Source organism: Centropristis striata, chromosome 18 (assembly GCF_030273125.1).
Source record: "Centropristis striata isolate RG_2023a ecotype Rhode Island chromosome 18, C.striata_1.0, whole genome shotgun sequence".
In the NCBI taxonomy this organism is placed as follows: domain Eukaryota; kingdom Metazoa; phylum Chordata; class Actinopteri; order Perciformes; family Serranidae; genus Centropristis; species Centropristis striata.
This window is the reverse complement of record NC_081534.1, coordinates 13,442,980-13,456,343: the sequence shown is the minus strand read 5'-3', so window position 1 is coordinate 13,456,343 and position 13,364 is coordinate 13,442,980. Positions and strand designations below refer to the sequence as shown.

General features: G+C 39.3%; 1 protein-coding gene across 1 annotated transcript in view; it reads right to left on the bottom strand.

Moving 5' to 3' along the window:
• Positions 1-6,461: 6,461 nt before the first annotated feature.
• Positions 6,462-13,364, bottom strand: part of ppp1r14c (protein phosphatase 1, regulatory (inhibitor) subunit 14C) — a 28,565-nt gene continuing 21,662 nt past the window's right edge. Inside the window, exons 2-4 of the mRNA XM_059357040.1 lie at positions 12,433-12,516; positions 11,587-11,619; positions 6,462-9,007 (exon numbers count right to left, since the gene is read on the bottom strand). Coding sequence (XP_059213023.1) covers positions 8,933-9,007; positions 11,587-11,619; positions 12,433-12,516 — 192 coding nt within the window. The 3' untranslated portion in view covers positions 6,462-8,932. The remainder of the gene's footprint in view (positions 9,008-11,586; positions 11,620-12,432; positions 12,517-13,364) is intronic.

The following is a 13,364-nucleotide window of genomic DNA, read 5'->3' as shown; positions in this document are numbered from 1 at the left end:
ACTTAAAAGAGAGGAAATGAAATGAAGTATTTTTGTTGACCAGTCCAGAAGTATCATTACCATGGGGTCTATAGAATATTCACCTATGGGATTTTTGCATTGCGTTTTGGATCATTGCAGATAATAAGCTCTGTGAGGAGAATATAGGAACTAATATTATTACCACCATTAGAAACTTCATTAAGAAAAAAGTGTTTTGGAAATTCAGACTTTCCCATTTGTCTTTAAACCAGTTCTAGGTTATTAAATCATGATGTAGCTGCTATTTTCCCACTGTAGTTGAACGCAACATAGCAGCTAATTATGTTGTGCTGAACAAGTGCAGATAATCTCAGAGATAATGAAGTAAACAATGCATACGCTGCAAAAATTAATTTAAAACCGTCTTGCAGAGACATGCGGCTGCTTGCTGATAGTAACACATGGCCACCTACAAAACACTCATCAACAGAAAAACAAATAAACAGATGTCAGTATAGTGGTGATATCACTTTATCACAGCTTTGCTGCAAATTTTCACGACTCCCATCTCGCATATATTGCCTCAGGAAATAAGAATCTGCTTGATTTTTCACCCATTCGGTTTTGCAGACGGTGAAATCACACGTATTCTGGCAATTAATAATGAAGCACATTGCAGGTTTAACTGCTGTCCTCTTGTAACCCATGTACTCACACACAGTGCTGCCTTTTCGCAGCACAGACTAAAGCAGATGATTAACTATTAATTGCTATTGCTAAGATTGCACCACACAGTACTTTTTCACTCTTTTCTCTTCATCTTATCACTTTTGCTTTAAGGCTGACTCCACCTGCCTCTTTGTCTCTGTTGCTGTGTCTGCCTCAGTCGCCCTCTCTATCCTCATGCTACCTCTACAGCAGCAGACAGACAGGACAGTCTCTCCATAGCAACACATCACCTCATGTCTCTGTTTTGATAAGTGAATCACTTTTTAAACCTGACTGTTCATTTTTCTGATGTAAAACAAAGGAAACCAGAGGATTTATCATGCTTTAACTTGTCTACAATACCACTCTGTTGTTTCCTTTTGGTCATCTTTTAAAGAACATATATTAGGTCAGCCCTTTTTTGATAAAATTATTATTTATGTATGGATCAAATAAGACCATGTATGACACTGAGCATGTTTTGATAGCATAATAGCCTCTTTAATGATCTCTGTCTCTACATAATTCACTAGACACAGATGGCATAATAGAGAATGATCTGAACTCACCCCCTGCAGATAGACAGATCCCCCACTAGGACCCCCCTCACCATGCTGTCTAAATAGACACACACACACACACACACACACACACTCAGCTGTAGAGTCCATGCTTTATCTAGCAACCCCTCTACAGCGGACCAATCTCCTCCCTCTGAATATGCACAGAAAGAGCCAATCACATCGAAGAAAACAAACCTCAAAAACAAGCAGTTCATACGCAAACAGGCCAGCAGACATATGGCTATGTGACCCAAGTAAATAGTGCTATTAATTCTAAATCCCTGCCATTAATCCCTCGGGTGGTCAGAGTAGTATTGTCTACACTGCAGTGTTTATAACAGCAGTGTTTGCTAACATCCAGCCATTTATTGTGTTGGGTAGCTTAGCGGGCTGCTGAACTATAAATCTGTAAATACGCAACATCTAGGCTCTATATGCATCCCTGCTGAATATTTTCTATCATTGTTTATTCTAATGAGGTGACAGAATGTATACTAATCAGCAAAAATGGTGTTTAGCATAATTCTTTTGACCCCGTAGGAGTTTATCTAGTAGCTATGTTATTATTAATGCACAACTATAGTTTATAATAACCCACAAAGGAGCATAGGTTGTTAATTCTATCCTGACAATAAAATCATTCTGAATTAATTAATACACCATACCTGTGCTGTAATGTAACTTAGCATATCCACTCTAGTTGTTTAAATAAGTACAATTTTGAGATACTTGTACTTTACTTGAGTATTCTATTTTTACCCTTCTCTATCCTTTTACTTCTCTACATTTTAAAGTGAAGAAACACGGGGGTATAGAAAAATATCAGCAATACAAATTAAAAATAAGAAATAGTAGTATGAGATAATAATGTACCACAGTGTAGAAATATTGCACATTGGTTACATTAGTATCTCCATCAGTCCGTTCTGTTGGTGGTGGTCTACTGGAGCAGTGCTGGTTGTACAGTTTGACAGCTGCAACTATACTACAGGTCTGTGATGTGTATTCACATGAGAGTTAAGGAATTAAGTAGGAAAACAGTATTGAATAAAGTACTCAATTGATATTGGTGTAACATTAAGCGTACTGGTATCATAATTTTGTTAAATGATACCCAGGCCTACATTGTTTCATTGTAGTACTTGAATCTTTACTTGAGTAAGGTTCTTCTTCAGCCACTGCACACTACACACTTCATTTGTCTGACCCATCATCTTCTAGTAGTGATGACAGGAAGAACTCAGATAAATATGAGTATAAAACCTTGAAACTTTTCATTGAAACGGCTTCAGACAGCTGCACCAAGGCGATTCCCATTTATTCAGTCAAATCTTCTGTGTGTGTTCGCCTCCAGCTGTAGTAGTACTGGTTGTAGAAATGGTCAATGTTGGCAAAGAAGCCTGTGTGATCTTGTATACACCTACCTCTTTTTATGCTTGAGGAGTAAGAGTTGTAACATTTATGTCTGGAAAAGTGAATGGGCTCAGCGTAGTGAAATTAAATAGATTTCCCACAAGATGCCATGCACGTTTTGCCACACACACACACATATGAAAGTTGTGTAAGTGGAACATGCATGTGTTATAAAGTATTTATAGAGTGGTGGAAGGAGGTTGTTCCCAGGGATTGGGTTGTACTTAAGGTTGGAGTAGAATCAAATATTCAGTAAATGAAAAAACACACAGTCTTGCTGGAAATTACTCAACCTTGTCTGGCCCACTTTGCAATGCATTTTTATCTGTTTCTAGTAATGTTCACGTCGTACTAGATCACTTTCAGGTTACAGCAGGGATGGTAGGCAGAGAGTCCTTCATGCCATGTCCTCCTTACCCACAATGCACCTTTTTAGGTGACTTGACTGCCCTGATTAACATTTTGAGGGCTTCGAAGCTTCAGTGAGAATAGTCAAAGCAGGACGCAGGATCAATTCTACTGGACGCAGCAGCTCTGTGTTCCAGCCTACGTAGCCTATACCTCCTCACGTATGGTAGAGAATTAATATAAAGGAAAAGGGACCAAATTTAAAAATGTAAAAAGTCTGAAACACTAGGCCAGGATGCAACCATAAAGCAAGAGGACTGGGACCAGGTTTTGGACATAGACTGTACATAAAGATGGACAACCTGATAGAAGTGAAGCCAAAACACCTCCATCGCCCCTTGGTGGCTGGCTGCGATATTGGACATAAGCCCTGCCCCCTCTATTTTAGCAGATGGGACATGGGCAAAACAACAAAGTGCACTGTCAAATAGATTTTTCCCAAAGATTTTTTTCTGTGATTTTTAAGTATTTCTTGTCACATTTACACATGTTCAAGTGTTTATTTTTCTAATAAGTTTGGTTTTAATTAGTTATTTAATTAGTCATGATTGCCAGATCGCATTGTGCTCTGATTGGCTCATGCAGGTGTTTTGGATGGGAACTTGATAACTCTCCAAATGACATCACTAGTGCAACATGGCAGTGGCCATATCTGGAATAGTTTGGCTTCACTTTTGTACAGTGAGAGGAAGTGAAAAGCATCGTCCATTTTTTATACAGTCTATTGTTTCAGTCAGGTTTTTTTTGTTATCATCCTCCAGTTTGTCACATGCTGCGGCCATCATTTCTCTTTTGGATGCTTCTGTATTGTCGTCCATGGACAGGAGACACTCCATTTCTCGCCCTTTAATTTAACCAAATCAAAACAAAGCATTCAAATAGTGATTTTGATGTTGATTACAATGGCACTGGGTCAGCCCTAGAGGTGACAGAAAAATTCTCTTTCTCTCTGTCTGGGTAATAAGTGATGCTGTATGGCTGAATTGCCTGTCATGTGAATGAATGAGCAGGCCATAACAGTGTGACACGTCGGCCCAGCATTTATCTGATGCTGCTGTAGAGTTCCACAGCAGTGGAGACGAGATGGGATCTATCTTCCAAGCAGAAGGGGACTGAGTGGGGGTAGACGCTGCTGGTGTCAAACCTATCTCTCATCTCTTTCTCTACCGCTCTGGTCATATACAGTGTCTTTTTTCTATTCTCAATCTGCTCCCCCTACTCTCTCTTTCTGTCAGTGTGAAGTATTGGCATGATAGATCACTGCAACCACAAGGGAAAGGGGTGAAAAAATATATTCAAGTAGTGGAAGAGAATAAGGGGGTGGAGAGGGACGTATAGGATCAAGAGAGAGAATGGCAACATGAGGAGGGGGATGGGAAGACATAAAATTTACAGTAGGGGCTGCTGCTATTTCACATTGGAAGATATGATGTATTTCTATTGGTTTTCTTGAAAACAGCTCATAAAAATGTCTAAAATGAGACCGACAATGCCTTTGCCATTTTATTTCATACATCCATATGATTCCTTTGCTTCTGCCAAACAACTGTCTCCATCATTTTTAATAGTCTGAAACACCATGACCGACAGCAACTCGAGCTGGTGTGAGATCTGCTGGTGTGCAGCCAGCTGACTGAGCTGGGCACGCTGGCTGTCGGGAAGGAAGGAGGGGGATGCTCCCGTCCTTAACTATTCTCCTCACATTCACCTTGCAGTCCCAATTATTCAAGGCAGCGTGCACGAGCGCTCCCTGCCAGCCAGCCAGCCCCAGCTGTGAAAAGTGGGTCATGGAATTTAAAGGCACACGCAGCCTTGTTGCACTGCACAGTCGCCTTGGCGCCGCTTTGGCTCTCCGTTCCTCCCAACACGCAGTATGTGTGTATGCAATTCTGTTTCCTGCAGTGAAATCCACGAGGCTGTTTGGCAATGCGTGCGAGTGAATCAGAAGACATTCATTAGCACGTTCTCTGCGGGAATAAAAACTGTGGCATGTTCTCTCTCTCTCTGTCTGTCTCCTCTGGAAACTGGCCTATATTCGTCCACATTGACTTCCATTTAGAAATAAAAATATAGAAGCTTTGATTTTCAGTCACTTGTTCCCTCACAGATTGGTGATCATGCAACTTTCATTGTGATTTTTATTTCTAAGCTCCCTCTTAAATCTGATTAATGAACACTTTCTACCTAGCAACAATGTACAGTAGGCCAGTCCATATGGGGCTAGACGTGCTGCAGAGAAAGGCTACTCATGCGCATATTGAGCAATAATGTCATACCCTGATGAGCTCTTTACAGGACCAGACAGGGTTGCCCTACTAAACTACTGCCACATTGTGTGGCACTGAGAAGGAACACATTGGCAGCCATGATGCTCTAATATGGCCCTTGTGCAGAAACACACACACACACACACACACACACACACACATTCACCGTTCTCAACATACTGAATTATTTCATATATTCACAAATGTATGTGTAAAGACAAAAATCAGGAAATATGCTTTTTGTGGGTGGTATGACCAAAATCCTCTATCCCAATATATAGGTCATATCATATCTCAATAGCAATATGTATTAAGATATAGCTTGTTTCCTGGTAATTAAAATAATAAATAGTCTATGTGAAATAACCACATGGTAAAGCCTGTTTTTGTATACTGCCACATGCAGGGATCAGATTGTAAAGTGATGTTTAAATGATGGTAATATTGCTGTAATGCAGTTTCACTGCTGTTTTTTTTTTTTTTGACATTGTGAAAGAAACGATATAGAGAAGTATATAAAATACACATTTTACCAAGCAGATGGTGAGCTTAGCTTCACATTAAAACTGAAAATAGAGAGAAAGATAAACTTTCTCCTGGATTACAGTTACAGTTCACACGTGATTAATGTTGTGAATTGAAACTACTTGGTTAAGTTTAGGAAAAGATGATTGTTTGAGTTAACATAAGTACGTCTGTTACATCTGTTACACATAAGTCAATCTTGACTAAAACGTATTAAACATTGTCAAACCCAGTTGGGTTAAGTTTAGGAAACAAAATTACATGTTTACATGGTTATGGTAGTTATGTAGGTGGTGTAAAATGGGATGTAGGACATGACTTCTATATTATTCACAAAAGTTAAATGAGATACGTAACTTTGAAAAACAAATTGACTTTGGTTTACTTGGTGACATGAACACAGTTTTATTTGTTCAAACGGCTGTGTTTGTTATTAAACCTCCAGCCCGCCTGAAATGGACTTTGTTGTTCTTTATACTCCATCTCTTCACTTCCACATTGGTTTCCATCATAATTGCTACAGCCACTAGTGGGCGCTGCCAAACAAATGTTAATATGGGCCTTAATAAGACACATCCTTTACCCATGAAAAAGTAATAATCACACAGGGAAGGCATCTGTTTAAACAGTACAGAGTCCTTCTGCATTTTTATTATCAGCAAAAACAAACCACACACCACATTACATTTTAAAAACAAGAACGCTTATTGTGGATGTACAGAAAAACAAAACTGCAGCTGAAAAACTGAATATTTTATTCTTAATAATAATAAAGGTATAAAAAAGGAAAGTGTTTTATTTTGTGAAATTAAAAACCTTTGGGCCAACAAAATGTTCCCCTCAACATGCGACTTTAAAAATACATGCAAACGTAAAGCTTTCTAGTATGGACACTTTCAAAATACTCTCCACTTGAAACCCCATAAATTATAAAATATCAGCCTATTGCCCCTGAACTGTTTCTTGACAGAGAAAATCCTATGGAGTACCTCGACATGAGTCCTGGATGCATCTCGGTTTCCTATAATGGCTTCCTCTTCAACTTTTCCTTCCAATTCACTGACCCAGAAAACACACAATCTTTTTTTAAACAAATAAACCATCGCTATCTGAGTGCGGTGACACCCATCCAGCCCAGCCCACGCTGAGGAAAGGAGATGCAAAAGAGGAAGCCACTTTAGACGCTATGCACCGCATCAATAAAGACAGACACATTTCTTCCAGACACATTTCTCTGGCATCAATCGACAGTGAAAATGTGTTTTTATACAACCAAAACCTGGGAAGAACATCAAAAACAGCACCATTTTTAAAATTTTTCCTGGATTCTCTCCAACGTGACCGTCACGTTGTTTCAACACAAAAAGTTCTACAAAGTCAGACATGGTAGCTAAGTCAAAAAAGTATTTTTTGCTTGATTATAAGTTCATAATATCTATATTTGTTATCAGTGTTTTTTCTCTCTGTTGTTAGCATGCAAGACGGGTGCTTTGCAAGTGTTATGTTAAACTCAAACATTGCCCTGCTTTTGTCTTTGGCAGCTGAGGGTGTGTATCATATGGCAGATTTAGGTCTGCTCCATTCCCGTCGGTACACGATTGACTGCTCGGAAGTGAAACTGGGCCCAACCCCATAACAGAGTCATGATTGTACCAGAGCTTACAGGTTTTTGAGTGTGTCGGTGCACATTAACAATAATATATAACTAAATCCACCTCTTAAACCTAGGATTATGCAAATACAACATGTTTTCTGCATCCTGGAAAAGTTTTAAACATCTTAAAATTCGGAAGATGTTTCACAAACTTGACAAACAATCTGTGGAAATGCTGTGTCACACTAATGCTGCCATGACCTTTAAGATGTAATACTCCCAGTTTTGGCACACCTTCCCTTACAGGACCTGACAGGTTTAAGTGTCAAAGTTTCAAGTTGTCCTTAGGTTCTAAATGAACCGTATTTTCCTTTTTCGGTTGTCAGTAATTAAGGTTCAGTGCTGAGAAAAAAGTGAACTGATCCTGAATGTCCTTAAAGGCAACTTCAACCACTTATTAGAGAGGCAAGTTAGCAGAGTTAAGTGAACCAGAGTGTGAGAAATGGGCTTTGTGCTTAAACCTAAACGACCAACTGATATGTTTCCTGATGAGGGAGAGTAATGGACAACACTGCATGACATTAGAAGTGAAAGGCTGCCAATCATACAGGTTTTATAGTCTCATATAAAGAACTGCAAAACCCATCATGCCTTGCTGTGGTGAAAAGTATACAAGTGGGTAAAAAGCAAAAATATTTTATTTTAGCCTTGCTTGCTAAAATATCCCCACTCTTTCCAGAGTTTACAAATCACACAAGGACAGAATTAATGCATTAACGCCTTGTGCTTAAAATAAAACTACAGAGAGCTCCCTTACATTTGCAAGCACTGACAGAGTAAGGATAAGCAGGGTGACTTTAAAGTAGGACAAGAACGAAAACTGCTGAAGACCACATTTTCAATCACATGAACAATAAATGGCAACATACAGTACATTTTCTTTAAAAAGAAGTAACAGCAAAACACCTCAGTAAAAAAATGACAAAATCATGAAGCACTGTGTTTACATAGTGCTACAGCTAATTTCACACCTACTGTAGTACAAACATATTTTTTACCACCTCCCCTTTTGTCAGTGTTGTAGTCTGTATGGCTGTGGGATTACAGTATCAGCTTGTAACATGGCTCTGAAATGTGGCATTATGTGGTATTATTCATGTTAAAGCACAGTTGCAGTTCTGGCACGTTCCGGGGCGTGACGTTTTTATTGTGGCTGAATGCTATTTAACCATGTTGGCTCTGTTTTGCTTATGTACCTTTTCAACAGTCAAATATTATAATACACCTTGTTATTCTACGTGATTGTGAAATGAATGGCTAGTGCTATATGCATGGAGTTTATGGTGTCTGTTTGCAAGTTGCGCAAAATAGTTACTAATGCTGTAATGTTTAGATAAGTTATTCTGTGTGATGACAGTCCATGTTGAGTGGGTTAAGTAGGTGGAGCTGAGATGACGTAGTTTATGGTTGATTGATGGTTGGCATCACAGCCATTATAGGCCCTTCTTAGTCGGCGCACTGAGTTTCCTCATTCCCCTTATCCTGCCCAGCAACTCACGGACAAAGTCCTGCAAGGAAGAGAGGAAACAGGGTTAGAAAGCATCACTTTTCGTAGGTGTAACTATAAAAAGTGGGTGAGAACAGACTGTTTAATTCATGTGATGGCTTAATGGGATGTGATCGACTGAAGACAGGTCTTACAGAACTGGCAAGAACATAAGTAATTGACAAAAGGGCTCTTTTTTTAAGAATAGTTGTATATTTTTGGAAATGCACTTCTTATCTTTCTTATCAAGAGTTAAACAAGAAGATTGATACCACACTCATGTTAACTATGTATAGTATATGAAGCAATAACCAGTAGGTGGTTAGCTTAGCTTGCATACAGACAGGAAAAAATGGAAAAAAATGCTGGCCTGGCTCTGATTACCGTTAAAAAAAATTCACCGGCTTTTAGAGGTGATGGTTGGCAGAGTTAGTTACCTTTACACAAAACTAAGCTAGCTGTCTCCCCATGTTCAGCATTTATGGTAAGCTAAGCTAACCAGCTTCTTGTTTGAGCTTCAAATTTAGGGCGCAGTCATGAGAGTGGCATCAAAAATTGCAAATAAATGTATTTCCCAAAATGCAAAGCTGTTGCATTCCTATTAAAAATGCAGACAGGTGCAACAAAACTTTAGCACTAGATATAAATCTACAACTAGCAGACACTTAGCTTAGCTTAGCTTAAAGGCTGGAAAACAGCTAGCCTGGCTCTGTCTGAAGATAACAAAATCTGCCTACTTGCATGTCTTAAATTCAGTAATTGAAACATGAAATTATATAAAAATGTCCTTGAGAAACTAGGGGTTTTTGTACAGATTAAACAAACAAGATATAAAGTGTTCATTTGTGAGCTTTTATTGAAGCTAAGTCAACCCAACTGCAAGTTTAGCTTCAAATATAGTGCGATCGAATTCAAATTAGGAAAATAAGTGTATTTCCTTTCATTTCAACCTATTGCAGAGACATTTTGTAAAAAAAAAAAAAAAAAAAAAAAAATCCAGACATTTAAGCCTAGGGAGACATAAGCCTGACTAAATTCTAAAGGGATGAAAAACAAACATGGAGCCACAAACTCCAATAAGGAAACTGTGAATTAATAAGAAACTTAGAAACTTAGTAAGGGAGGACAAAGAGAACCTGTATGTGTGGTTTAAGTTTGAGGTTGCACAGAGGTCCATGATAGGGCGACTGGGGGGAAGAATATGTTGGAATATAATCCCACTCATTAAATCAGGGGTGACTCTCCTCATGACCCAATTACCAAAGCCTCACCTCCTCTCTCTCTCTCTGTATATCTCCTCCTCTTCTCTCTCTTCCTGCCTCGAGCTGTCTTTTCATATATCCCTCTGCACCCCTCTCTTCCTATCTCTTTGTAATAGCTTCTGTCCCTCACTTCACTTCCCTCCCCTCCTCTCCTGTCATTCTCCCAGCGTACCTTTTTCTAACAGTGCTTTCATTCTTTCTTTCATCCTCCCTCCATCACTCCCTACTTTTGTCACATTTCTCGCCATTACTTCGCTGTTTATCCCCAGCTGATGCCTCCTCTGTGGGATGTGTTCAAAATGGCATCTGTGCTTCTCCATTCTCAAGGGATTATGATGTGTGTGTGTGTGTGTGTGTGTGTGTGTGTGTGTGTGTGTGTGTGTGTGTGTGCGTGCGTACGTGCATGCGTGTGTGTGTGTGTGTGTGTGTGTTTAGGTGTGACACGTATCAGCGGCTGTCAACCTGGCTGGACACTTCTCTAGCTTTGGATACCAGTGTGACCTTGTAGCAGTTTTCACAGTGTGACCTAATACCACACACACTCACACACACAAACACACTCACAGATGACAGATGGGGAGTCCAGGCTGGACGAGATCACCGTATGTAGTGGTAATGTGATTGGTCTGAACTACCTGTAATCACCATAATAGCTTAACCCCACCTCACCCTAACCCAAACACTTAACACCTCTTCACACACACTCACACACTCATGCTAAACGTAATCAAATCCATTAACTAGTAAACAACTTTAACGTGGCTGGTGTGCAAATTATTATTGTTCAAACAATGTCAAAAACTATTTTTTGTGTTTGTGTGTGTTTACTTGTATTCCTACAAAGTGAGGACCATAAGAAGTTTTTAAACCAATGTAGTGAGGACAATTTGGGATGTGAGGACATTTCAGCTGGTCCCCACTTCTTCAAAGGCCTGTTTGAGTATTAAGACTTGTTTTTAAGGTTCAGGTCACAATTAGGTTTAGTATAACATTTAGTTAATGGTTAAGGTTAGGGACCCATTATTTAATTATGTAAATAATGGGTCCTCACAACGATAGAATTACAAGGTTGTGCGTTTGTGTGTGTGCACGTGTCCTTTTAACTCTTCATTGTATTTAGGTCAGGGTGAAAAGAAAAAAATGAATGTGACTGTCACAAGAAATTAATTAACCACGCACATACATATGTGGGACACGATGCTTTAGCGTACAGCGCTCTATATACTGCAAATCGAGCGATGCACATGAGCATCAATAATGTCCATCTACATACAAGCTGCTGGGTAATTGATATTGACTGTTTTATTGTATGACAGTCAGACACACTAAACACACTCACCTCTGTTGGTTTGTAGCAGTCTATTAGTGATTCCTGTGGAAAAAGCATGACAGGGAAAACAGAGAGTTGTTGGGGGATTACATGGTTTAAGACATCATTGAGACAGCTTTTGGACTTTTCATTTTTTTAAATCATGAAGATACAATGTAAAAATAGTTTAAAATTCTATAATATAGAATAGAATATAAAGTGCCATATTGTAATATAATTCAACATGCTGTGACCCTCAAAATTAGTAGTTGGTTTTAGTATACATTGTCTCATTTTAATAATTTCCTGACATTATCAGGGTAGCAAAATAAGGATTCTATGTCTGTGTTTATGCATCTCTTCTCATGTGACTTCTTTCCAGAAGGGTTGAGTGACAGCTACCGAAGTGGCAAATGACAATGTCCACAATGAAACATCACAATAAACGATAATATCATTGTTGGGGTGTGTCTTATGGGCTACTCCTTTACAATTCCTCTAATTTCAACTTATTTAACTGTCATGTTTAAGATCAAAATGTATTCTAGATAAATCAATATTCAGGCATTTTGCTCCCTATAAACTCCATAGAGGGACAAGTTAGCTATCTAAATAGCCAGCTGTCCGTCTCTGGAGCTTCCCTCTTGCAAAAGTAATTGGATATTTGAATGTCTATTTGTTTTTCTACAATTTGAATATATATTTAAATTTAGAACATTTGTTGAAAGCCCTAATCCAGACGGAACAAGAAGCAGTATGTGCACTGAGTGAAAGTGGATACCTCGACATTGATTCATGCAGAGTATATTACAATGGGGTTTGTTAAAAATAGATGTGTAGGTACAAAGACAGACACACACGGTCTCAGGGGTGTACCTGTAGTTTGCTGGCTCTCTCGTCGTCACTGTTGACCTCCAACAGGTCATCTATGTCTATCTCTACCTCGGGCATCTCTTCCTCCTGAAACAAGAAAAACATCCTTGGTTAGTGAGCTGCTAAAAAATGTTCCTGATGAGAGGACAGTGACATGTAAATCAGCAAAGGGAGAGGGGGAAACTAAAATGGAAAACTAAAGGATAAGTGTGCTGAAATGATGTTCACACTGACTCATGTTTTCACACCACTTTTCTTTTTTTAGACACTAACCCTCACCGAAACCAACCCCAATTACACACTTTCTCTCACTTTCAGTTGCTTCATTTCACCTCTGTATTCAAAATACTGTTTCCACGTCATTGCACTCCAAACACAAAACCGCCCGAACATATATTTCCCTATTAGGAGCAGACATATGGAAATGTCATTGTGCTGTGCCACGCTGCCAGGGCTGGGTCGTTTAGTGGCTCGGTGGTTAGAGGCTGTATTCTGCTCGATGCCACTTCAAAGGTTCTGTGTTCCTCTGGTTCATTTTATTTCACCACAAGGCTTGTGCAGAAGAGGCACACAGGGAGGATCAACCCTTTCCTCCCAGCTACCACATGATGTATCTTCCAAACGCTCCCTTCTGGGAATTAAAGCCAAATAAACCATGTGCAAGTGCAGACTCTTCATCCAAGTGGTGGCCTTTACCAACAGCTGAACTGCTCAGTAACAACATACTGCATGATTGCAGCAAAATAGACTCTGCTATCCCAACCCAGTATCACCAGAAAATACATCCACATTGGCATCCATATTGGCACCGTACAGTTTATGCCAATGCCAACATTCATTGTCATTGCAGGAAGTAGTATGACCTTTTATGTAGGGAGGTGGATTGGATGAGGCTGAATGGATGTGTAGCATATGCTATAGAACGCTGTTTGCAT